The sequence below is a fragment of the Candoia aspera genome, chromosome 3, assembly GCF_035149785.1.
Source record: "Candoia aspera isolate rCanAsp1 chromosome 3, rCanAsp1.hap2, whole genome shotgun sequence".
Lineage (NCBI taxonomy): Eukaryota > Metazoa > Chordata > Lepidosauria > Squamata > Boidae > Candoia > Candoia aspera.
In genome coordinates this window covers 7,700,106-7,726,636 of record NC_086155.1, presented here as the reverse complement: position 1 = coordinate 7,726,636, position 26,531 = coordinate 7,700,106, and the positions used below count along the sequence as shown (strand labels likewise).

The 26,531-nt window shown below is 40.2% G+C and overlaps 1 protein-coding gene across 2 annotated transcripts in view; it reads right to left on the bottom strand.

Annotated features, from left to right (window-relative positions):
• Positions 1-5,257: 5,257 nt before the first annotated feature.
• Positions 5,258-26,531, bottom strand: part of DIDO1 (death inducer-obliterator 1) — a 69,229-nt gene continuing 47,955 nt past the window's right edge. For both annotated transcript variants that reach the window (XM_063296949.1, XM_063296948.1), the window contains exons 9-17: positions 26,145-26,304; positions 25,328-25,444; positions 24,552-24,659; positions 23,779-23,914; positions 21,964-22,507; positions 21,417-21,570; positions 18,073-18,162; positions 17,187-17,382; positions 5,258-10,473 (exon numbers count right to left, since the gene is read on the bottom strand). In XM_063296949.1, the coding sequence (XP_063153019.1) occupies positions 7,178-10,473; positions 17,187-17,382; positions 18,073-18,162; positions 21,417-21,570; positions 21,964-22,507; positions 23,779-23,914; positions 24,552-24,659; positions 25,328-25,444; positions 26,145-26,304 (4,801 nt within the window). In that variant the 3' untranslated portion in view covers positions 5,258-7,177. The remainder of the gene's footprint in view (positions 10,474-17,186; positions 17,383-18,072; positions 18,163-21,416; positions 21,571-21,963; positions 22,508-23,778; positions 23,915-24,551; positions 24,660-25,327; positions 25,445-26,144; positions 26,305-26,531) is intronic.

The following is a 26,531-nucleotide window of genomic DNA, read 5'->3' as shown; positions in this document are numbered from 1 at the left end:
ATAATTCCAAGACAACAAACACCTGGATATTTTAAAAATAGTTTCTGCAGTAGTAGTGTACAGTTGTGAACGCTGGACGCTGAGGAAAGACAAAGGGGGGAAAAACACACACACCCAGGATGCCTTCCCACTGTGGATGTGGGGATTGTTACTAAGAATACCCTGGACTCCAAGAAGAACCAGTCAGTTCTGCACCAAATGAAAACCGACTGTTCTGTTGAGCAAGGACCAGCAGACAGAAACTCCTGTCCTTTGGGCCTGTGAGCCCAGCAGATAGTGGGCTAGAAAAAATGAAGATGCTTGGCAAGGATGAAGAGAGAGAAGAAGGGAAAGATGGTTAGTACAGAGGATGAACAGAATCGGAGATAACTGGCAAGTTCTTGGAAGAACTGCAAGCAGGCCCACAACTAGGGTCTGTGTCACCCGGGGCAAACATGGATTCCACGCCCATTTTGGTGCCAGCCCCAGCGCTGATTTTGGTGACCCCCAGCGCGGTGCCCGGGGCACATGCCCTACTTGCCCACCCACCCCCCAAGTTGCAGCCCTGGCTGCAAGATACTAGTAAAGGCAGGTCAAGGGAGGAAGCATTTGTCCAACTCCATGGCACTTAACTAGCAAACAAATTCTAAGTATTTTCAGAACATGGAAAAATAATAGGTTTGGAAGAAACAAAGTTCCAGGGTGATAACATTTACCTTCTGTCTGGCAAGCAAATTCTCCCCCTGCCCTCCTCACATGCCCCTTAATGTATATATAAGTTCAGTTCCTGCAGTTTAATTTTGTTTTCAAAATATTTTCCCTGTTTTATGTTTGGAAATGTTTTAAAAATAAAATGGGTTTCTTAAGCTCAAAAACTGGGACACAAAAAGTAAAGCAAAATGGATGTTTAAAATATGTTTTCTTATAAAATAATTTAAATTAAGATTCCCTCACTTCAAACCTGTCTCCTGATCATTATATGGAAGCAACTGTGTCCTTTTCTTAGCAACAGTATAGAAGTGGTATTTTTTCAACCGCCCAGTGTGAATTACCAGCCCTAGGATTTCCTGGTGGCCTTCCATCCAAATACTGACTAGATCCAACCCTGCCAAGGTTCAGTATGTACCTGCTGTGCAAAACTTTGGTGTATCAAAATACTCTGCAAGAAAATGCTAAAGCAAAAATGTGTTTGAATGTACTGTATGTCCCTTGCAAAGGTAAAATCCGTGCAGTTTCATTTTTAATACCAAAGATCTTACTGGTTGACAATATTGCTTTCCTTATTTTTAATGCTGCACAGGATTTGGGTGAGTTACTTTATAGCCTCTCATAAATTACCTGCCAGAGTTCTTGTTCAGGGATTCAGGCAGCCCTGCTCTTGCGCATTCCTCCCACATCCCACTTTCACTCAACAGATTCTCAGCATTTGTGGCCACAAAATATGTTCCATTTCTTCAGATATTTTTTTTTTTATTGATGGATTGATTGAGGGAAGGATCAAGCTTTCTTTTTTCCTCTACTAATGGTTTAAACACAAGCAAATAACAACAAATGCTTCTGCAACTCTTGTGGTGTTCCCAAGCATGCTAATAACTCTTTTTGGCTTCTCAGAGGGGCCGCATTAGCCACTGACTTCAGTTCAGCCACATGAGTTCGCAGAGCAACTTGGTGGTTAAGTTCTTTCCCATCTGGTATGAATATACACTGAACAGGATTCCAGAGCAGGACTGTTTTTCGGCTCAACTTGGGAACTGCACTTGTGAAAAATTACGGGTGGGATTTTCTCAGATACCAAAATCCTCTGATGATACTACCTGATCTCAGTTGGCTATCTTAGAGGAAACTTACAACCTGCTTTTTTAGTCACCGCCTGATCAACACATACGTGTAAATTAAGAGTGCCGTCTTTATTCTATTTGTTCGTTTTGCAGTTCTGGAATATCAGACCGATGGAATTCAGTTGTCTGAGTTTGCTTAGTAAAAGTCAGTGATGGAGAAATGTACAGAAATGCATCATCCCTGCACCAGTTCTGGGAAACGGCCATGGGTAGTTTGTTGGCATGTCACAGTTGTAGCTTCTGAGTATTGTTGTTGTGCACCCCTTCCAGTTCCAAGCATGGCAAGAAGCAAACTATTCCATTCAGTGGAGGGCTTGGAATCCTGATGGCCAAGATCACAATTATCTTTTGTGCCAAATTTTAATTGTGAAAAATGTTTTCGCATGTCCCCTTTCTTCAAGGGCAAAGATGTCCAATTCCATCCATTCACTAAAGAAAATAAGCACATGTTCCAAAATGTCATTTCAGAAAGTATAGTTACTGCTTTATGGGTTCTTTTTTAAATTGTTTTATTTTTTATTTTTTTTTATCCCGTCTTTATTATTTTTATAAATAACTCAAGGCCGCGAACATACCTAATACTCCTTCCTCCTCCTATTTTCCCCACAACAACAACCCTGTGAGGTGACTTGGGCTGAGAGAGAGGGACTGGCCCAAGGTCACCCAGCCGGCTTTCATGCCTCAGGCGGGACTAGAACTCTCATACCACGCCTGATTGGCTCTTGGGCTGAGAGAGAGGGACTGGCCCAAGGTCACCCAGCCGGCTTTCATGCCTGAGGCGGGAGTAGAACTCTCATACCACGCCTGATTGGCTTTTGGGCTGAGAGAGAGGGACTGGCCCAAAGTCACCCAGCCGGCTTTCAGGCCTAAGGCGGGACTAGAACTCTCATACCACGCCTGATTGGCTCTTGGGCTGAGAGAGAGGGACTGGCCCAAGGTCACCCAGCCGGCTTTCATGCCTCAGGCGGGACTAGAATTCTCATACCACACCTGATTGGCTCTTGGGCTGAGAGAGAGGGACTGGCCCAAGGTCACCCAGCCGGCTTTCGTGCCTAAGGCGGGACTAGAACTCTCATACCACACCTGATTGGCTCTTGGGCTGAGAGAGAGGGACTGGCCCAAGGTCACCCAGCCGGCTTTCGTGCCTAAGGCGGGACTAGAACTCTCATACCACACCTGATTTGCTCTTGGGCTGAGAGAGAGGGACTGGCCCAAGGTCACCCAGCCGGCTTTCGTGCCTAAGGCGGGACTAGAACTCTCATACCACACCTGATTGGCTCTTGGGCTGAGAGAGAGGGACTGGCCCAAGGTCACCCAGCCGGCTTTCGTGCCTAAGGCGGGACTAGAACTCTCATACCACACCTGATTGGCTCTTGGGCTGAGAGAGAGGGACTGGCCCAAGGTCACCCAGCCGGCTTTTGTGCCTAAGGCGGGACTAGAACTCTCATACCACACCTGATTGGCTCTTGGGCTGAGAGAGAGGGACTGGCCCAAGGTCACCCAGCCGGCTTTCGTGCCTAAGGCGGGACTAGAACTCTCATACCACACCTGATTGGCTCTTGGGCTGAGAGAGAGGGACTGGCCCAAGGTCACCCAGCCGGCTTTCGTGCCTAAGGCGGGACTAGAACTCTCATACCACACCTGATTGGCTCTTGGGCTGAGAGAGAGGGACTGGCCCAAGGTCACCCAGCCGGCTTTCGTGCCTAAGGCGGGACTAGAACTCTCATACCACACCTGATTGGCTCTTGGGCTGAGAGAGAGGGACTGGCCCAAGGTCACCCAGCTGGCTTTCGTGCCTAAGGCGGGACTAGAACTCTCATACCACACCTGATTGGCTCTTGGGCTGAGAGAGGGACTGGCCCAAGGTCATCCAGCTGGCTTTTGTGCCTAAGGCGGGACTAGAACTCTCATACCACACCTGATTGGCTCTTGGGCTGAGAGGGACTGGCCCAAGGTCACCCAGCCAGCTTTCGTGCCTAAGGCGGGACTAGAACTCACAGCCTCCCTGGCGCCTCAACCACTAGACCAAACTGGCCTAGTTATCCTGCCCCCACCCCACGTAAAATACACATATATACTTTTCAGTCTGTTTCTAGTATTCATGTATCTTAGACTGAAGAAGGAACAGAGCTGCATGACTGACACACTAAAGGCCAGAATGAAATCTCAAAATGAAGTATGCAGACCCATACACACTGCACTAATACCAGTAATTTTGAAAAGGGGTGTGTGTGTGTGTGATTATGCTATTCTTTTCCCAAGCCCACTGTCCTCCACAGAGAGGCAACCAGCATACAGATCAGGTTCTAAATCTAATTTCAGACCTGCAGGTGATGCTGAACTACCTACCCCAATTTTGGGAACCTTCCATGTTTTCTTTTTCTTTGTTGGAAATGTCAGTTGTTTTGGATGTTCTCTTAATGCTTGTTGGTGGCATGCAAATCTTTTCCATCATTGGGGAATATGCTCCGAGGTTCCACTTTTAAGCTGCTGAGAGTGCGTGTAATAACTACATGAATAAAATGTATAGGGGACTGCACAAATGATCAAATTTAAAGGTTCATCTGGGTTTTAAAAAGTGGTATGCCTTTTCCCACCATGTCCCTTCTCCTTCCTCCTTCGAATTAGCTGGCAAGAGTATGGTAAAACGGAAGACTGGAAAAGATTCAACCTGTCCACCATTAACATTCAAATCTACCAGACCTGCAGAACTCAGAACCCTGCATAAATGCAAAATAATTGCTTCTCTCTCTCTCTCTCTCTCTCCGTATAGGCCCTCCAATTGGCCAACATTAAATGGCATATGTCTCCCCAGTATGTAAGTGGGATTAAAAGTAATGCATATTTAAAACAAAATCATACAATAACCAGGAGACATGTTCAGAAGAATGAAGTCAATAGTTATAGCGAGTTGTCCAAGTTGACGAATTTCATATTTTGTCTATGTAATGTGAAGCAATTCCTTCTATCGGTCCTGACCAGATACTCTGCCCCTTTCATGAAAATCAAAAGCATTCTTGTGACCTGTAAAGATGTAGAGATAATCAGAACTATTCTTGAAGGGTTAGTCTGAGTTGCTGGCCCAGATGAAGGGGAATCTACTTCTCAGGTTTGAAACTGGGTTTGCCTGCTTAGCAGTCCTAGGTACTGTAAGTGCCTGTCATACATGACCACCACTTTTAAAAACTGAAAGCTGGCCCATGATGCTGTGATCACATGACTGCTATGCTACCTTAACATTGAAGATGCACAGACCCACAACGGAGCATCTCACAGAACTTAATTCCAAACCACAACAAAAGCATACAGCATCTTTTTTAAAACAAAAAAATGTGAGTGAAATATCCCCTTTTTTGCAAGATCTGGCCATCATTTCCCAGATTATACTGGTATACTACATGATTAATGATCTAATCAGTACCTATAAAACTATTCATGCCAAAGCTTTCTGTAGATGTTTATTTGACTTACAGTAACAAAAATCTATGAAGTTCCACATTTAATGTACAATGATATATTCTGAAATATAAAATACAATTTACAGAAACCTCTGTCAAGTAAACCTAAACAACACTTGATTTAGCATACTTACATGTATGGTTTTAAGTTAGAAACATCTTGAATAAAAAAATTACATCATAGTAGATATTTGCGTTTCTATACCACCTCTTTACTGCTTTGCAAAAGAGTTTGCAAACAGGCCATTTTTTAACGTCAGCATGTCCATGATGTTTAAAGACTAAGATGTACCAATATAAAGTATAACTATGTAGTGATTTATTTATGGAGTAGTACTATTTATAATGCAGATTTCAAAATGCAGATGTTACGAATCTAATTTTACATTTGCAAATGTTTACAAAAATATCAAAGTAACTGTTCTTCTGTAAATGTATAAACCCAATTCAACTGGTAATGTTTTTCTATGTACGGTTTAGAATTATATTATGAACTTGAAGAATACAGAAAAAGTAATAGAATACTGTATTTCACAGTGAAAAGCCTTCCCTTTTAAAGCACAGGATTGTTAGTAACAACTTTATTTTTCCAATCTTTACACAAATATTTACCTCCAATTTTATCACAATAGCCATGAATTCATACGGACAAGACACATTCCTGTCAGAATTAATTTCAGTGCCACTGATGTCAACGCGACAATTACCAGCATCCTGAAATCTCTCCCACCCAAGTTAGAACTTAAATGTTCTTAGTCTTGGCTCAACTAAACTGTTTTAGTTCATTAATCTTTTTGACCGATAACCATAAGAAAAGTCAAACTGCTTCAACTCAATGCTTGATGTATTAATCCAGATAACTATTTTCCCTCCCCTCTTTATTCAGTCAATTTATGTTAAAAAAAAAAATCCAGTAAGTGTTTTTTAAAGCTTAGTTGTATTGTGTACAGAGGGCATTAGTTTTCATCACTTTCACCTTTTGTAAAAATGCAGAATTTTAAAAGATTCTATTGATAAGAAAGGTAGCTACCTAGGTAGACATATGTATTTATTGTCTGAGCTCTTAAATCAGTTGAAGTTACATTCAAAATGCCCTCGTGTAAAATATGAGTTTAGAAATTTAACATTTCTTATTGAAATACTCTGCAAATTACAAATAAGTAGCAACACTGCTCTTCAGCCATCATTTCCTAAGTACACAAAAGCCATTCTATAACTAGATTAACTCAGGACAGAAAGAATTGACTTTTGCTGTTATGTAGGAACCTGAAACACCAACACGCTATAGATTTGAGATGTAAAGGTATGGCTTCTAAGATCTTGCTTAAATCCTCATAAAATTACCAATCAAGTTATTGGAAAACACAACTCTGAATCCTTTAAAAGCAAGGTGCTTTTTTGAAGACAGTTCCCATTTTTTATGTCTGCAAATGGGAACTCAAGATAAAGGAAATAGTAAGGAAAACACAAAAAGCCGCATCGTAGAACTGTTAGGCCCCAGCCATGATCCTTCTGGGGGGGGGGGGGGGAAGCAGGCCATGCACATGAGCTATGAGGACCCCTACAGACCCCGACTCTAAAAAGGCAGGGCAATGGTCCTGTGCCCTACTGTCCTCTGATCTCTACACTGGTACTGTGACCAGCCAGGGGAGGATTGCGTCTTATGTATTCTGTAAGAAAACATTATGAACAAAATGTATCAAGTCCAGGATGCACCTGCTTCCTACCTTAACATATGCATTTACAATTCAAAATTCGTCTCATTTGTACGAAAGCTTTTACCAAAGTATTTTCTAACAGAATATACAGTATATACAAGTAGTACACAGTCAATTCTTACATTTTCCCCCCCTTTACTTCTAAGTGACTCCTTGCTGAAGGGTCTTTTTTGTTTTGAAATGTCTACTTAGCAGGAGCAACAGCGGCTTCTGGGGGTAATGGCTTTTGGCTGCCTGCCTGCGACTCTGGCTTAGAGTCTCTGTCACATTCCTGGCTTTTGCTCCGCTCCTTGCGGTCCCTCCCTCGATCTTTGTCGCGGTCCCTCTCTCGGTCCCTCTCCTTCTCTCTGTCCCGGCTGCGGGCCCTGTCCCGGTCCCTGAACCTATCGTAGTCACGGTCTCTGCTCCTGGATCGGTTCCGTCTTCGGTAAGAATCCCCTTCTCTGGTCCTGGTTCTTTCCCGGTTCCTTTCCCAATCTTTGACCCGGTCTGAATCCCTTTCCCTGTCTTTATTGTAGTTTCTATCTCTGTTTTTATCCCAATCTTTCTCCTTGTGTCTCTCCCAATCCCTCTCCCGGCCCCTGTTCCAGTTTCTGCCACGATCCCTTTCCCAAGCCCAATTATGCTCGCGATCCCTCCGTCTATCATCATTTCCTCGGTTTGATCTATTATCTGATTTCTCGGGCTGCTCTAAGGCTTTTTCCTTATTACCGCCCTCAAATCTTTCCCTCTGCCTCCCTTCAAAAGCCGGGCCTCTGTAGTCATTACTTCGACTTTCGCGAAAATCAGATGCTGGCCACTGTGCTTCTGATGCAGAACCTTGCCCTGAAATATTAGGATGAGAAGAAGATGGTCCAGATTCGTCCCATATCTCTTTTCTGTGCTGTGGAGGATGGCTTGGAAGATCCAAAAGTGGTCTGGGGCCTGGTTTCATACCTTGAGACTGCCCTGGAAAATTAAGTCTGTTAGGGGTAGAATCATTTTGTTCTGAAAACGTGGCAGGTGCCGGCCCCCTTGGTCCTCCAAACTGATGTGGTGCTGGACCCCTCTGGTTTGGAAATCTGGGTGGTGGACTTGCTCGCCTGTCTTCAAATGGGGAGGGCAGAAGTCCCCTAGGTCCTGGCATGTGACCTGGTGCAGGTCCTCTTTGTCCTTCAAATTGATTTGGAGGAGGACCTCTTGAACCTCCAAAATGATTAGGTGGTGGACCTCTTGGTCCTCCAAACTGAGTTGATGGGCCCCCTCTTTGATTTTTAAATTGATTTGGTGGAGGCCTCCTTTGGCCCCCAAAAGGAAATGGGGATGGTCCTCTATTTCCCATAAACTGTGGAGGCTCAGATCCTTCAAACTGCCCAGGAGGACCACTCATCTCACGATACTGAGAATCTGAAAATTCTCTCTGTTCCACATGCGATTCTTTGTGATCTTCAAATTGAGAGGGTGCCTTTTCTCTTGGCCCACCAGGAAATGATGGTGAAGGGCCCCTATTTTCAACAAAAAGAGGTGGACCATGTTGTGCAGAAAATAATGAAGGAATAGGTCCTCTTGGAGCTGGAAATCTGTTTGGTGGGGGACCCCTTTGTCCATCATTATTTGGTGGAACATTAGACCCTTCATTAAACTGTTGTGGTGGAGCCCTTTGTCCATGGAAATCAGAAGCACTACACATTACTGGAGGGCCACCTTTTTGTCCAGCTGAAGAAAATGGAGGACCACCTCTTCCTTCCTCACTTTGAATTGTGGAAGATTCCATCTGTTCATAAAAGTGGCAAGGAGGAGGATTTATTTCACCTTCATAATTCAACTGACCTCTTTCTGCTTCAAAGTGACCAGGAACTTTCTCCTGAGATGTAAACGCTGGACTTGAAAAAGAATCTCTTACGACCCCTGGAACATTACTGTCCTGAGAGGTATTTGCCCAAGGTACAGTCTGAGCATTATTAGAGCCTGAGAAAATGGGGAGAAAACATGGATTGGGAGGTGTGGGTAGCAGTACTTTACGAACAGGTGCACTTGTAGATGATTCAATAGAAGCTGGTTTATTTATAATTTCCAGGTGAATTTGTGGAACACTTTCAAAATTGATAGGCACATTTTGCTCAGAGACAGCAGGACCCGTTTCACTTGCAATCCATGCTTCATTGTGACATTTATCCTCTTTGTCAAATGAAGCTTGCAGTGGACCTGAATAGCTGGATGGAGGAATCTGTCCAGCAGAGGATTCTCCCTGTATCACCTGCTGCTTTACATTAAAGTCAACACTTTCATTACACTCAGTGAGAATCCTTCTAGCTTGTCGGGGATCCCTGCTTTGTCTGGGATCATTTCCTTGGCTGAACACTTGAGACTGAAAAGAGGAAGTAGGCATTTCAGATTTTTCAGAAATCTGTTTTTCATGTTGGAATAACTCAGTTTTTGCTATGGATGATTTTGGAGGTGGTGACATTAAAGCATCAGATACTGAAAAATGAGCCATTGATACACCCACAGCTGCCCTTTGCTGCCTGAGGGCTTCTTCTTGCTCTTCAAGTTGTCTTTTCTGTTCTTCTATTTGTTTATTTAATTCTTCCAGCATTTTCTGTTGCTCTACCAAAGAGGGTGCAGCAGCTGTATCAGGCACAAATGGGGCCGATGTGGTTATGGAGTTGTTTTTAGAGTCTAAATACATTTTATTAGGTAAATCATCCACAGCCACTTTTGCTTCTTCTAGGATAGTTTCATCTTCCGGATCATAGGCTTCATCTTCTTGTTCTGAAGTTTCACAGCATTTCTCAAGTCTGCTTTCACCAGCCAGAATTTCAAAAGCTCTCTCTGGAGCATATTCTTCCTCAGGATCATAAGGTCTATCATCTTCCTCCTCTTCTATAGCTTTATCTTTTGACATCTGTCCAAATTGTTGCACAATGGGGTCTATTAAAGGAGCAGCAGGTAGTTCGTCATCAATAACTTGTGCTTCAGGCTTCAAAGTAGGAGTACCTTCAGGTTCCTTAGGAACAGAGTCAAAAGACTTCTTTTTCCCAAAAAGGGTTTGCAAAATGTGATCAAGTGGTGTGGATGATTTTGAGGTTGAGGAACCAGAAGAAGACACAGTAGTGGTAGTTCCTGACCCGGAAACATTAGATGGTGCCACAGTGTTTGAGTTTCCTGCTTTCACTGATGACAATATTTTTAATACAGAAGGTGCTACTGTTGAAGACGGCTCTGAAGGTGGATTTGGAGGTGGAGGTGGAGGTGGAGGAGAACCAGGAGGTGTTGTACCAACTGTTGTTTCTCCAGAATACAGAGCAAATTTTGCAGATTTCTTTTCTTGCTGTGGAAGTGTGCTGCCCTTAGGGTATCCTGAGACTTCCATTTCTTCCTGTATCTGGATTCGGCTTCTCTTTTCATCAGCCTTTTCTGATTCCAACACAGCTGCAGGACGCTTAGTTTTTTGACAAATCACTAATCCAAGAATTAAATTTGGACGGGTTGATTCAAGACCTAAGGGGAAAAGAAGAAACAAGATGTTTAGAATTTAAAGAACCATTTTTTAAAAAAACAAACCATTTAATGTTTTAATGTTAGGGAGAGTTACTAACTCTGGCAGGTACTTTATTAACTATAAATCACAGGTATATTGGTTATTTTATTTATTCTAAGATATAGTCAAAAATTTTACTACTAAATAATCAATTAAGAAATATGAATGTTGATACGATTAAAAAGTTGTAAATATTTAAATGAAAAGGTTAACTAATATAATTTAGGAAGGAAGCTTATGCCATATATCATATTAAAATATTTACAAATGCACCATGGTTATGATGCATTACCTCCATGAATTTGCTAAGAATACTACATACGTTTATGTAATAGAATTGTTAAGTATTACTTTCACATATTCAGTTACAGAATGGTACCCAGAAGATGGTCTGTAGTTTAAATGTACCAAAAATACTGTGAGCATAAAATATTGAAACTCATGGTAACACAGGAAAAAAAAAGAGATAGCAATTCACCACATTTGTAACCCATGTGTTAGGGCTCAGTTTTAAACATGCTGTCTGTATTATAACAACACAGTATGTTTTACATTCGAATTGAAACAGACCAATCAGTATATGGGTATCATATTTATGTATTTTTCATCATAGATCATGTCACTTGCAAAACAGATATTTGCAGTACAGGTCAATGAAATGTACCGTCAATTAGACATACAGTAGTTATTAAAAGTTTCTGAACCCTTTTGAATTTTCAGTATTTCTGCATAAATGTGACCTAAAACATGATCTATTCTCCACACAAGTCCTAAAACTAGATAAAGAGAACCCAATTAAACCAATGAGTCAAAAACATACTTGTTCATTTATTTATTGAGGAAAATGATCCAAAGCTACATATTTGTGTGTGGCAAAAGTATATGAACCTCTAGGATTATCAGTTCATTTGAAAGGGAAATTAGAGTCAAGTGTTTCAATCACTGGGATGATAATCAGGTGAGTGTGTGGGAGGTCCTGCCTTATTTAAAGAACGGAATTCTGGGTATTCACTATCAAAGTTTGATCTTCACAACACAGTACGTGTCAGGCCGTGAACCAAGGAAATTCCTCAGGACCTCCAAAAAATCAGTTTTTTGGTGCTCACAGGCTGGAAAAGGTTACAAAACTGTTTCCAAAGAGTTTGGAGTCCACCAATCCACAGATCGTGAACAAACGGAGGCAATTCAACACCATTGTTAATCTCCCCATGAGTGGTTGACCAACCAAGATCACACCAGAACAAGGTGTGTAATACTTCAGGAGGAGCAGCCCAGGGTAACATCTAATTAAAGGCATCTCTTGCATTGGTGAATGTCTGTGTTCATGAGACCACTGTGGTGGTGTGCATGGCAGGGTTGCAAGGAGAAAGCCACTACTCTCCATAAAGAACATTGCTGCCTGTCTGTAGTTTGCAAAGACCACATGGATAGACCAGAAGGCTATTGGAAGAATATTCTGTGGACAGATGAGACCAAAATAGAACTTTTTGGCTTGAATGATAAGCATTGCTTGGCGTAAGGCAAACCCTGCATTCCAGGAAAAGAACCTTATCTCATCTGTGAAACATGGTATTATGGTTTGGGCCTGCTTTGCTGCCTCTGGACCAGGACAACTTGCCATCACTGACGGAATTATGAATTCTGAATTCTACCAGCAAATGCTACAGGAAAATGTCAGTGTTTCTGCCTAGGAACTGAAGCTCAAGAGAAAGTGGGTCATGCAGCAAGTTGTGTGATCAAAGAATGGTTAAAGCCAGAGAAAGCTAATGTTCTGGAATGGTCAAGTCAAAGTCCTGACCTTAATCCTAGAGAACTGTTGTGGAAGAACCTGAAGCAGACAGTTCATGTGAGGAAGGCCACCAACATCCCTGAGTTGAAGCTGTTCTGTAAGGAGGAATGGGCTGAAATTCCTCCAAGCTGACATGCAGGACTGATCAACAGTTATCAGAAACTTTTAGTTGCCATTATTGCTGCCCGAGGGGGGCACCCGCGTCACCGAAAGCCAAGGTTCACACACTTTTGCCACATACAAAAGTGGCAAGCTTTGGATAATTTTCCTCAATAAATCAATGAATGAGTCTAATGTTTTTGACTCATTGGTTTAATTGGGTTCTCTTTATCTAGTTTTAGGACTTGTGTGGAGGACAGATCATATTTTAGGTTATATTATATATGGAAAATTCAAAAGGGTTCACAATCTTTTAAGCACCATTGTACACAGATTTTAAACTCATTTGGGAATGGAAGAAATATTTTGGTGTTTTTAAAGGAAAATAGTACACAATATATGAAGAATTATAGACAATATACAAAGAAACTGAAATTCATTGCTTAAAAGACTTTGCTATTTCCTAGTTTTCTAGACAGCATGACAAATTAGAGGTTTTCATAATGAAAACTGAAACTATTGAAGGCTCTGTCTTTTTTATCCTCAAAAGGAATCAACTTCTGATGCCCACGGTGACAAGGTGGATTATACTGTATTTCATGTTCGGGTAAGGATACAGGGAAACTATATTTTTGACTTCTATATTATCACTTCAGCAAACTTTCCAAGAGATGATCCTCCTTTGTTACTGGTCAAGTAGAACCTCCTGTAAGACTCCTTCAATGCCTCTCCTTTCACCTCTGCCCCTTCCTCAACTCCAATCTTACCCTTTATTCCTAGCTGGCATTCACACCAACATTAACTTTGGTTTACATCATCCCCCAAGACAGTTGCCCTCAGGCTGTCAAACAAGTCTCAACTGGGATACAAGCAATATATTTCATGTTTTTGAGGGAATTATTAGAATGAAAAGGAAAAGCCTGAGCTACAGAAAAGATTTCATCAGCATGAAATACTACTCCATTGTATCATGTTGATACAAATGAGAACTTCAGACACTGCTGATGCCGCTGTGTCAGCTGAAAGAGTTTTCCTTCTGAAACCAATCCTGAGATTTACTGCCGGGAAATTGCTAGTCTTGAAAAGTGTATTGGTGTGGATTTTGTAGGAATCTGATAATTCATTAGTGCCTATGAAAGCATTTCAAGTTCCTGGACAATGGTAAATATTGCTATTATCTGAAAGCAATGATAGTCTGTGGTAGAGCCAGTACAATACTGTTGATCATACTGTAAATGCTAAAAGTGCTGCAATGCAAGACGACATTGTGGAGCAGTGGCGGTTGGTGGACAACTCTACACAACTCTAATCCACATAGGTTGTTTTACCTCCCTCCCCTGCACTGGTGATAGTTAGGGGCAGGGTGTGGGGAGAGGAAGTAAATAAGCAGAAGTGACCAGAAAAATGTATGAATCTTCCTCAGCCATCTTGCTGTTAGAAGGGCTCAATTTTATGGATCACAGACATGGAAGAAATGATAAATGGGGCTGGGATAATTTATTTATACAGGAAAGGAAGATGCCTTGCTGCAGCATTCATAAGGCTATTCCATTTTTCCAATTTCTAATTTTATTATAGATTTGGTAGAGAAATAAAAGAAATAAATACCAACCACTGAAACTTCTCAACAAAATGGATTAAAATAATTGCAATTTTAAATTCCCAAGGTTTTGTAATGTTAAACTATATCAATCCCATTATAAATGAGATTTTCTTTTTCCTTCTTGATTTTAAGATCTGTTGAAGTAAATTCTTATAGAAAGAGTGTGCACCATGTGACAGAACTGCCTAGATATCCAAGAACAGGTGAGGAAGTAATACAGTGTATCTATTTTGCCCATAACGTCTTTTTTTCTTTTATCTTGGGCTATATACACTTACCTGGAAGAAAATACTATTGAACACAATGGGCCTACTTAAAATTACACTTTTAACATTTTGTAGTTTCCATCTTGAATGTATTAGAGCAAGAGGTAATTGTTACTTTTGAAATATTGACTTTTGATACTGGCTTTAAAAAAAAATGATACTCCAGAATTCAGATAAAACAACAGTCTGAACTCTAAAATGGAAACTATTGATGTAGAACAAATACTTCTTAAGTGTACTTGTAAAATAGTCCTACAACATGTTGCTATCTATGTACAGCTGATGCTTTATTTCAAAAACTATTTAAAAAGGTATGATTTATCTTACAAAACATTAAATTGACAGAGACAATTACCACTTCGTATAAAATACTTTTATTGAGATTATATATTGAAAACAGTATTCATCTTTTGGGCTGGGGAACATTTATGATTTTATATCTCTTTTTATACATTCATCCATACTACAAAGAATGAAGACAACTCCTTGTGTGTGAAAATACTCTAACTAATCTTTATCAAAATTATTAGTACACAAATTCTGTTCCATGTTTCCTTTTAAGAAAGTGTGGATTGAGAACTGCATGGTCCTTGGCTGTATTATAATCCCCATCTCTTAAGTAAAATGGTAGCTACAGTTCGTGAAGTTGTGATAGTCAACATTCTTGCATAGCAGTTGAGAATTTATTTTAAAGAGTACCATCATTCCCTCCTCAAAAGTACATTGAAATATGTACTGGTTGAACAATCCATAAAAGTTGGATATTCTAGGATGTGAAAGCAACCACTCAGCATTAAAAAAAAAACTGTATAGAGAACAAAGTGCCTTTGTATGTGCAAAAAATGTGAAGTTTAACCATATAAGGCAAAACCATACAATAAACCCCAAAGAAATGGACATGCTCGCAGGATGCACATGAGTACGTTTTGTAACCACCCCAGTGCTGGAATCTGCTCCCATGGGACAGATCCAACGACTGTTGCTGAGTAAAATTCTCTCTTTACCTGTTGGATCCCTCTACTCATTGGGCATGGAATCATAATTCCATAGCACTTCCCAGTCATTATGCCCAGGATTGCACTGTAAACATGTTTCAACTTATGTGCATTTTCAGGAGCAACGATATTTATGATATAGAGATGATTTCAGACCTGCCTTCCTGCCTTTCAGGTTGTGAGAGACCCATTAGGAGAATACATCCCAGCAGCTTCCTTTCCCCTAGTATTTAGTGGAATATTTACAACAAGGCAATCTTTTGCACAGACGATATTTTTAGAGCAGATTGTTTTGCCCACCAAATTATTTATATGATTTAGAATGGCTCTTAGGGAACTGGTTTTCCAATGACGCATGCATTCTTCAGAAGGATATCTTTCATCAAAATGTTGATAATTTGTCCATGACTATGGCTCTTCCCTGAAGAACAGAGAGTGATTTGCAATTTTTAAGGAATATTCTCGGTTCTTGCCAGCCTCAAGATTTGCCCAATAGATCTTAAACTGATTATTTTATCTGGACTGGGGGGACAGAATAGTTTTAATACTGAAAGCCACAATTGGAACATTCCCTGCCAGTGATTCATAGAACCAGTATGTCTCCCTCCTTCTCTTTCATTTACCCAGCATCTGCTGGAAGAAGAACCTCCTTGCCAAAATTGTAAACTGTTTATTGGTAGAAATTTATGCTAAAAGATCACATGTGATTTTCAGGTTGGCCAGTTCAGCCCTAGACTATGATTATACAGAGATTTTCAGTGATAGAAAAGACTGCAGGAAGAGGTCCAAAGTCAAGATCCAAAGTAAGAATTACTGGTTTTGATAAAATGGGTACATTTCTTGTTTTCTTTAGTTCTCATTTGCTTGCATACCCAGATCCAGAGAATTTCTGGAGGAAGCCATTTTCTGCCCACCTATTGTAGCACATTTTTAGCTATTTTGCTTTACATGTGTAGCATACAGACGTTCTCTCTACAAGAACATCTGTATGATTTCTCAGAGATCAGGAATATAGAAGTATAGACATTTAACTTTTAATTTCAGTAAGAATGTGCAACGATGATGGTGATGTGCCATCGAGTCAGTGTTGACTGTTCTTGACTACATAGATTGATTTTCTCCAGGATGATAACATACATGTTCAATTAAAATCTATTATTAGGCAAAAAACCCTGTCTTCAAAGCTAAGAATGTCATTTTTATTGGAATATCCTATCCCATGTGTCAAAGCTTGACTGAGGTGATGTCACAGTCCAAATTAGGCATTTAGTGTATGTCTCATTTGCTACTTCAAAACTTCAGATCTACCCACTCCTTTACTTCACTTGGAAACTTTGTACCCAAACCTAGAGATCTTGTAAAATTTGTGATATGAGAAATCAAGCATACTCAGAAGATACTTGTTTATATAAAACACCATTCAACAATGGGCAAGCAGATCCTACCTTCCAACCCGAATTTCATTTTATAAACTTCTATGAAGATAGCATTCAGACCTGCAGCATGTCATGTTGTGTGTTAATGTTTTAAAACTTGGCTAGTATATCTACGCCTGTTTGAAGAGCAAAAAACCCTTGTCCTCTAGGGAAAGATATGGCTATAATCATAGATTATATTTTTCTTATTACAAAGTGTGTGTGTGTGTGCGCGCGCGTGTTTGTATGCCACCCAGAGTCACATTTTGTGAGATGGGCAGCCATGTAATATGCTAAATGAATAAATAAATGACCTATGATTACATACCTACATCCACGCACCCACAAAGATGCACTTGAGATGAACTGTGGTAGAGTTAAAGTTTTTGCAATCACCCTCTCCAATTTCTACTGAAACATATACAGTGTGTCATGTGTGGTGTAATGGTTGTAGCTGTAACTTGGAAGCTAAAGGTATGTTGTGCTTCCTATAATTTATTGCTTACCTGGTCCCTCAAAAGGCAAAAGTTTGGATGGAATAGGATCCTTAGCACTGAGGGGGATCAAATAGAGGTCTTTGACATGTCTGTTGTTATTAGCTACTACTCCAAATCGGCACCGACTGCTAAAATAGGAGTAGAGAGAAATGTAGGCAGCTTCCTCCTCTTCTGTGGCCGGATGGAAACGGATTAGACACAATTCCTGGAATATAAAAATATAAAGGAAAAATACTGATTCTTGAAAAAAGAGCAAATAAAAGCAACGTACACTAAGGTACCACATTTTCGAAAGAATTAGTTCAGAATATTGGTGGCAATCTCAAAGGTTGTGTAAACTTAAAAAAAAATCTTAACTAGCCTATCTAAAAAGTCCCCACCAATTTATTAAACTCAAGGTATTGTAAAATTATCATTAATAATTGAAATGTTCTGATACACAATGCTTTTTAAAAATATTCAGAGGTATATCAAAATAAAAGCCCTGTAACAGACCAGCAAAAATTCTTACTGTGATGGTTAATCTTAAATCAGAGATAACAAGCGGTTATAATCTGTTGCTTATCTTTCAAAAATACATACAATCCATACAATACTTATTTACATAGAACTAACCAGGGAGGAGCAAAGAAGGCTCATCAATATAGTTTACTTCAGAAAATCTGGCTGACTGCTGCATTGCACAATTCTTTGTAAAGTTCCTGCTATTTCAAAATATGTAGAGCGGAACACATTAGCGATTGCTTGTACCAGAAATTCAAACTGAACTTAACTCCACCCTTGGGCAGCAGAATTACTCTGAAGATGTATTTGGCCCCAATCATCATCATCATCATCATCATCATCATCATCATCTCAAATGGATTACTGCCAAACTTGATTTTTAATTGAGTACCTTTGATACAGAGGATTTAAGTTTCCCAATATAATCCCACACTGTCTTTGGTGAGATCCTCCCGCCGATATGAATGGTGTCTGGTAAATCCTAAAGAGAAAACATGAGAAGAAGCCATAATTTGAGGGAAAGTTTTCTGTTCATACTGTAATAGCTAGTATATAAAAAAGAGTTAATATATAAAGAAAAGTCATATTCTTATCTTTCTATAATCAGGGCTATTATCCTCTCCTTTATATCTAACTATTTGGCACAAGGTTAGAGAACTTGAGGCTTTCATGGTGTTGCTACTCCCAACAATCTCAGCAAGAATAACTAGAGGGGTTCTGACCTAGGACATTAATAGAAAAAAAAACTGACATTTGTTTCCTCTCATAAGAAAGTCAAAATGGATCATCTAACTAGGTCCATATGACCAGGCAGTTTTTATGTATACAACTATTACCTTGCATGATACAAGAAAAAACATATTTGGAAATCCTTAAGCTACGCTACAATATTGCTAGCTTACAGGGAAGTAGTAATCAAGAAATACAAATGACGAATCACACTGGGAAAATCTGCATCAAAGACCTATCTAAAGTTTTCAGAAGTAAAGATGTCAGTTTAAAAACAAAGGTGCGTCTGACTCACACCATGGTCTTCTCAACTGCCACATATGCCCGTGAAAGTTGGACATTAAAAATGGAAGATAGAAGAAGAATTGATGCATTCGAATTGTGGTGTTGGCGAAGATTATTGAAAATATAATAGACTGCCAGAAGAACAACCAAATCAGTTTTAGAAGAAATACAACCAGAATGTTCCCTAGAGGCAAAAATAACTAGGCTTAGACTCTCATACTTTGGGCACATCGTCAGGAAAGACAGATCGCTTGAAAAGGACATCATGTTTGGTAAAGTCGAGGGCCATGGAAAAGAGGAAGACCTTCAATGCGATGGATTGTTACAATTACCGCAACAAGGGATGCAAACATTGGAACAGTCAGTCATATGGTGCAAGACCGAACAGCATTTCGTTCTGTTATACGTAGGGTTGCCAGGAGTCCTAAACGACTCGATGGCAACTAACAACAACAACAACTTCATACAAAATTATTAAAGTTACCAAGTTATTAAATTTGCTTTTAATTTTTTGCTAGATTTAAAATGTATAGCTTATCTATGAAACAGATTAGCGGAGAAATGCCAGCATGACGTAGTGGTGTTAAAATAGGACTGGGGAGATGCAGGTTCAGGTCAGGATTCCACTATGGAAGCTCCCTGGTAACTCTGGGCCAGCCACTTTCTCTCAGCCCAACCCATCTCAGAGGGTGGTTGTATGGAAATGTAAGGGGATGGGGCACTATGTATGCCACCCTGAGCTCCTCAACATCTAACACAGTGTTTCTCAACCGTGGCAACTTTAAGGTATGTGGACTTCAACTCCCAGTATTCCCCACCCAGCATTTGAACCACTGTCCTATGTCCTCATCCAACTCTTATGCAAACCCCAAAGAGCATCATGCATCAAGTGTGTGGGTTTGTGCAAATGCCAGGGACACTTTCTTCAAATCACAAAGGATTTAAAAAAAAACAAGTAATGATTGTGTGTGTGTCAACCTAATTCTTTTTTTTAATCCAATTACAGACGTCCCATTTGATAACTGCATCTAAATAACAGTTTTGTGTTTTCCTTCCAGACTTTGAGTTACTTTACATCACTGCTTCTTACCAACTCAGGCATCTACCCCATAAAGTAAATTGCAATCGACCATAATATATCAGCCCTCAACCTCACTACACAATCATGATGCAGTACCTGCCATGCAGCTTAATGCTGTATTATCCTGAATGGAATGAGCACCATTACCTTACTTTAAAGCCAACAAGATTCCTTTTACCATTTATTTGTGTGGTTCATTTACTGCCCTTCTTTACAAAACTTCCATCACTCTAGTCTGCCCCATTTAGTATAATGCAACATGCCAACTCTTGCCAATAAAGGAATGTGGCCGTTAAGTGGTCTTCTTTTAACATGCTGAATGTTTAAGATATATTATTTTTATTCTCATCAAGTTCTCCAGAAGGCTTCTGGATAGGTATCTGACTTTCCCGTTAGTTAATGTGAACGGAAGTGTGTCCTTACAACTATTGTTCAGCTACTTTAATTTCTAAAACAGAGTTGGGTTTACTTTTTTCTTCTTGCTCTCTCCCCCTAATTTATGCAGCTGCCTGTCAGATAAGATGTGACTTGGGTGGCGTACAATAAGAAACAGACCATAGAATGTTTTAAAAAACATTCTACAATTAAAAACACCCATCAGTATTTACTATTAACAGATCAGCAGAGGATATGATGTGATAGGCAGTGCAGCCACCTCACTAATTCACCATTACCAGTACATGCTTTGTGCTTAGTTTTATCTTTTAGAACAACTATTTGGGGGGTTTTTTTGTTTGTTTGCCTTGTAATTTGCTCTACTGAGAAAGACCTGTTTGGGAGGAACTTTGACCACAGAATAAAGATGTGTGTATATATACTGTAAGCCAGAAGCTAACTGGAAGATCAGCTTCCTAGATTTATTTAGACCTCGGCCATCTTCAAGAATCAGAGGAAGGCCTGCTGCATGTGTTGCAAATGGCAGATCGCCACCTGCAATTTTCCACGTGTAGCAGCGTTTTCAGCGTGGCTGCTCTCTCTCTGTAGTGCTTCACCATGCGCAGGAAACAGCAACTCTGAATCACTTAGAACTCTCTATTCAATTAGACCTTCCCTGGAATGAAGTTCAGCACCATTTCTCCCCTGCTCCTTTTACATGTTATGAATGGTTTTAATTATTGTAGTTTTATGTCATTTTTGTACTATGACTTATTAGAAATTCGGTTTGTGCACTGCTATACCCCGTTTTGAACCCAGAAAGCACTACGCAAGCGGGTCAAATAAGTAAACAAAGTGCTTTCGTCGCAAAAGGCTGCAAAATATGCAGCTTGCACCAATAATCAACTGCTGGAAATTGCACCTCCTTTTTCTGAACTGGCTGCTGGTGCAAAGTTGTCTTGTTCTAAAAGGAACCTACTTGCATCCAAGTAGAAACACTGAAATCCCTTTGCAAACATGCAGCTACAATTTCCTTCACTGTTAAGTTTAATATCCAGCTCTGCACAACTGTCTGCTCCCAGCTGGACCAAAATCATTTATGAGCTTTTTAAAGAGTTGATTTCTTCAGCTTGCAGACTAATGTATACATAACTGATGTATAATGAAGCTGTCACATACTATTTTTGTTCCTTAAAACCCAGTTAATAAGAAAAACAGATTCCAAAAGTGTTCAGAGAAAAGTGGTATGCATGTCAAAATCCTACCTCACTGAGATAATCAAAGGACCCAGAGACGGGATAAGCTTTGGTGACGAACTTGGCCACGCTCTGCATGTTGATAAAGCCTTTCCAAATGGTATTCAGACGAGAAAGGAATAGGGATGTGTCTCCTTCTTGGGGGGACCAAATCTCTGACATACTGCAAAACCATAAAAAAAAAAGTCTCAAAAGGTTTCCCCATAACAACCTTCTCCATCCCAAACGTTTTAAACATTTTTAACTTGAAGCAGCTGATGCTGCATCAGAATTCAGCTGCAACTTGGCTACTCAGCACTGAACCCAAACTTCCCACAATTTGCTGGTTCACGTGTATTCTATTATTCCTGAGAGCCGAATAAAAAAATTAGGTTGCTTTTCCACGAAAGAAAAGTATTTTGGATTTGGCAGGAGATGGACACCATGAACTTTTGGGCTGGGGAACATAAGATTTGCTTCCTCCACAGTCCCTTAATTACATGCACATGCATATGCACCCCCCGCTCCCCATTTTGTTAAAGGCTATGATCACCCCTAATCACAGGACATAGCATACCTGACACTTAAAGATGATTGACCTGCCAAGTATCTTGGGTCTGATGACGACAGTTTTGTTAAGATTGACTTTGGAGCTGGTAAAACAGGTCTTAATATTTCTGGCTTGCTCTCCGCTACTGAAACTTTGTCAGGAGCGGGAGAGGGATGCAACGGAGAAACCCCAGCAGAAACCGAAGCTGCTGAAGTGCTCACAGCTGTGCGGGGGTCTTTGCCAGAGACCGTCACTGTCGTGATGACCCCGGCGGTGTAAGATGTGGGGTAGGCTGAGCTCTCAGTGGACAGAGAAGATTCGGAGTTGTTTTGCACTTGTGATAAAGGAATGTAAGTTCTTTCCAAGGTTGGCTGAGAAACGGTCTCAGTTGCAGGTTCAGCAGTGGGTTCTGGGGCATTCTCCAGATCTTCCTCTTTTACGACCTCGGCATCATCTGTTGGTGTTGAGCTTTCGGGTTTCAACTTAGTTTCTGACTTTGGTTCTGTCTTCTTGGCAGTTGATAATTTGGGTTTTTTTGAAGCTGATTCTTCATCAGATGCAGAAATCTGACCTGTATGGTAGCCAAAATGAACATCCATCACTGCAACAGGGTTTGTGGCTATAGTATATAGCTTCATGAATAGGGAGCAGAGCATGAGCCTTAGAGACCCATGAAGCTACTCTTTGTAAAACTTCAGTGAATATAACATGACAACCTGATTATGGAATTCCCTTAGAGGTGAGGACACAATAATTCCATCCCTAATAACTTAACTGGGAAGAAAAACATTTATTATTATGCCTGGTTTTAGTGGGTATCAATCAAGACTGAAGGTTTAATTCTCCTTAGTGTTAATGCACTGTTTTAGTATTTTGTTTCTATTCTTTGTATTTAGTTCTTTTAAGGCCAGGAGGGGGCCTGGAAATGTCTGTATAAATAATAATTAATGCACTTCATAGGTTTGCTGTGAAAAAAATAAGAGAGGTGAATCTCTGATTCAAGGCAAACTGAAATACTTTGGCCACATAATGAGAAGACAGGACACCCTGGAGAAGATGCTGATGCTAGGGAGAGTGGAAGGCAAAAGGAAGAGGGGCTGACCAGGGGCAAAGTGGATGGATGATATTCTAGAGGTGACGGACTCGTCCCTGGGGGAGCTGGGGGTGGTGACGACCGACAGGAAGCTCTGGCGTGGGCTGGTCCATGTCCAAGTCACGAAGAGTCAAAAGTGATTGAATGAATAAACAACAGTCCTCAACTTAAGACCATTTGTTTAACGATGGTCCGAAGTTACGACAGCCTCAGAATGGGTTCTTTATGGCCTGTAAAGTATTTCTGAATGTCACAAAAGTTGCACATACACCATAGTCACATGATCACATTTCAGGCACTTGGCACCCGGCTCGTATTTATGACCGGTTGCAGCATCATGCAGTCATGTGATTGTGTTTCCAGCAAAAAATACCCATCGGGGAAACCGGATTTGCTTAATAACCGCTGTAAAAATGGTCATAAAATCAGGTCTGGTCACGTGGTGACTCAACTTACAATGGAAATTCCAGTCGTAAGTCGAGGACTGTCTATATTCCCTTTATTGCATTTTTATTGTATTGTATTTATATTTTGTTTCTTATATTGTGAGCCACCAAGAGTCACGGCGCCAAAATTGAATTAATTAAATAAATAAATGGAAAAGAACTGTTTTTATCTGAAAGTCTGTCAACTCAACTTTTTTGACTGTCAGTTCAGATCCCTAATTGTTTCTGAGCTTGTATTCAGAGCAGCTGACGTCCACTGGACAGTTTAGATTTCCATCACATGAGGATTTAAGCAACACCTACCTGTACAAATTTTGCAGTTCAGATCAAAAAGGTGGGCACGATGCTGACTTGTGGTGTCCTGCAACATACTGCTGAAAACATCCAAAACAGGAGCGCTGTTCTTCTCAGGTGCTGCTCGATCTGACTCTTGCTGCTCCTAACAGTGAATGTACAGGATGCAGAGAGTAACATGAGTTTTTGTTTGTTGTAATTCACCTCAGCCATGTAGGCAAATAAAGTAATTCTTGGAGTAAGAACAGAACAGGTTTTTTTTAAAAAGCAGCCCTTATTGCTAAGAAGTAGAAAGAGCAATGGGCATCTACCCATAACTTGAGGATAACCCTCATCCTGTTGAATTCTGGAACCCTTGAACAGAGATACAAGGCACATTCTAGGTGAATTTAAAGTATTTTAGTGTTTTCTGATGAAGAACCATGCCCAAATGAGAAATAGTAGGCAATGGCTAATACCATCATAGAATTGGAACCCACAGTATGTCTTGTAGATCCCACTGCTGGACTGGACTGCCTCTTCTTCTGATATCAAGTCATATTACAAGATTGGGAAGTATGGCATTTTAAACTACATGGCATTTTTCCTTTTCATATTAAGAGCTGTCTTTTCAAAGAGCCTTCCCCAAACTGGTGCCCAAGTGATGGGCTAGACTTCCCGTTTCATAATTTCTTGCTGTCTGGAGATTATCGAACTGAAGTCCATCTGAGAAACGCAAGCTTAGGGAATGCTACCAAACATGTGATGCATAAAATCAGGTATCTCAAATAAACTATACTTACATCGGAATCAGACACTGGTGGGGAATCTTCCATGTTAACATCTGGGATGAGTTCTTGTTTCACAGCCATTTTTTTATTTTCAAAGGTTTTACGTCTAGATGCCATTATCTATTTAAAAAAAAAGATTATTTGGTTAGTTTTTAAGCACTACTCCAAACTTTCTACTTTTGGGACTGCAACTCCCAACATTTCCAGTTGACATGGATGCTGTAGTCCCAGTATAATCTACGTCCCACCTACCTCCCATGGTAGCCCGGCCAGAGTGGGCACACTCTGGTTTCCTTCAATGAAGCTGGGCCATCAATTGGGCACCTCTCCTCTGGCATGAGGTACCCCGTGAGACCTAGGTTGCTTCCCCTCAGTGGCATTCTAGAGGGCCTTCAAGACCTGGCTCTACTCCGAGGCTCAGGCTAGGCTAGTTGGAACCCCTTGTACAGTGTTTGCATGTGCTGTTGGCCAGATTTGCCATTTGTTCATACAATCTGGATGGTATATTGCTGTTTGTTTCTATTTTGTGAGCTGCCTGGAGACAACTGGAGTCGGGCAGTGTCGAAGTCAAATAATAAATATAACAATAATCACTAGAGAGCATCAGGTTGGGAATAACTGTACTAGACTGTAACCAGTTACAAAATCCATTGTAATTGCCACTTTGTTAAAAAAAACAACAACCGTAGTACATTCTTACTAATCGTATCCCCTAAGCATTAAGGATTTAATAAGAAAACCTCATCAACAATTTTTACTTAATATGTGCAAAACAAATTATTTCCTACTGATTTGGCTGGTTTTTCTTTCCATGATGATAGCTCTTTAGATACAAGCTCTTCAGGCTTCATTCTTACGAGCCTTGACAAAGGAATGTCTTCTCGAAGAACGCGATGGAAAAGACCCTGGAGAGAAGATTGATTTTATTACAGTTTATGAAAGAACACAGACTTCTAGATAAATAAATAATAATATCAATTTAGGTAGTCCTAATTGTGAATCTAAAGAACACCCATTCTTTTGAATGTGGTTGCCAAAAAACAATAATACTGAGCAATTTGATGAAGTATATGGTCAATTTCATCCATTACTTTTGTGTTTTTATGAAAAATCTTACATTTATCTCTTTGTGCATTAAAAAGGAATGTTAAATCCTACATTTCAACATAAAATACAAGTAACCCAATTAAGAGTGGGTGGGTTTGATAGCAGTCTTATATCCCTAATAGTCATTAATCACCCTTTAAAATTACCCAGGTTGATATTCAATACTACATCCTGAAGCTGAAAATGTTTAAATATTAACAGTTAATTAGTAAGTACTTTTGTTTGTAATGAATGCACACTACCAAGCCATATGAATACCATATTAACCAGATGACTAATTAGTGAAATGAGGGAAGCCAAATTCTGTTTACACTATATATAAATTTATCCATCTATCAAGTGTTTAGTTATTTTTTCAAAACTGAACAATCTGAGACTTCTTAGTTTTAACATATTCTGTTTCCAGAGCAATATACAATAATTCATATTAATTTCTAAGTTAAAGGTTGCCTGCAGGAAAATAAAAGCAGTCAAAATAATTGCTATATATAAACAAACCTGATTTTTGGGGTCCTTGAGGTTGAACATAATACTGCGATATTTACTCTTATATCGATTATCTGTAGCCTGGAATAAATTGAACAACTCTTTTTCAATATTCAGTGCAATCTTCCCCACTTCACTTTCTGTCATGACCAGGTCATCACTGTCATTTACTCTGGAGAAAAAAAAGACAGTATTAATAGCTTAATCTAAAGGCAGCCAAGGGCTATGTAGTCTTCTGCAATTAGTCTCATTAACGGATCTCCAATAGAAGAGAATATTTGTAGCTCAGGGTTGAACTGTGGAGTCCTTGGTGCTCTCTGAGCTTGGTGGTTTGCTTGCAAATGTTTCAATACCCAGCTAGGTAACATCATCAGTGTGACGGACTGTGAGGTTTCCTGC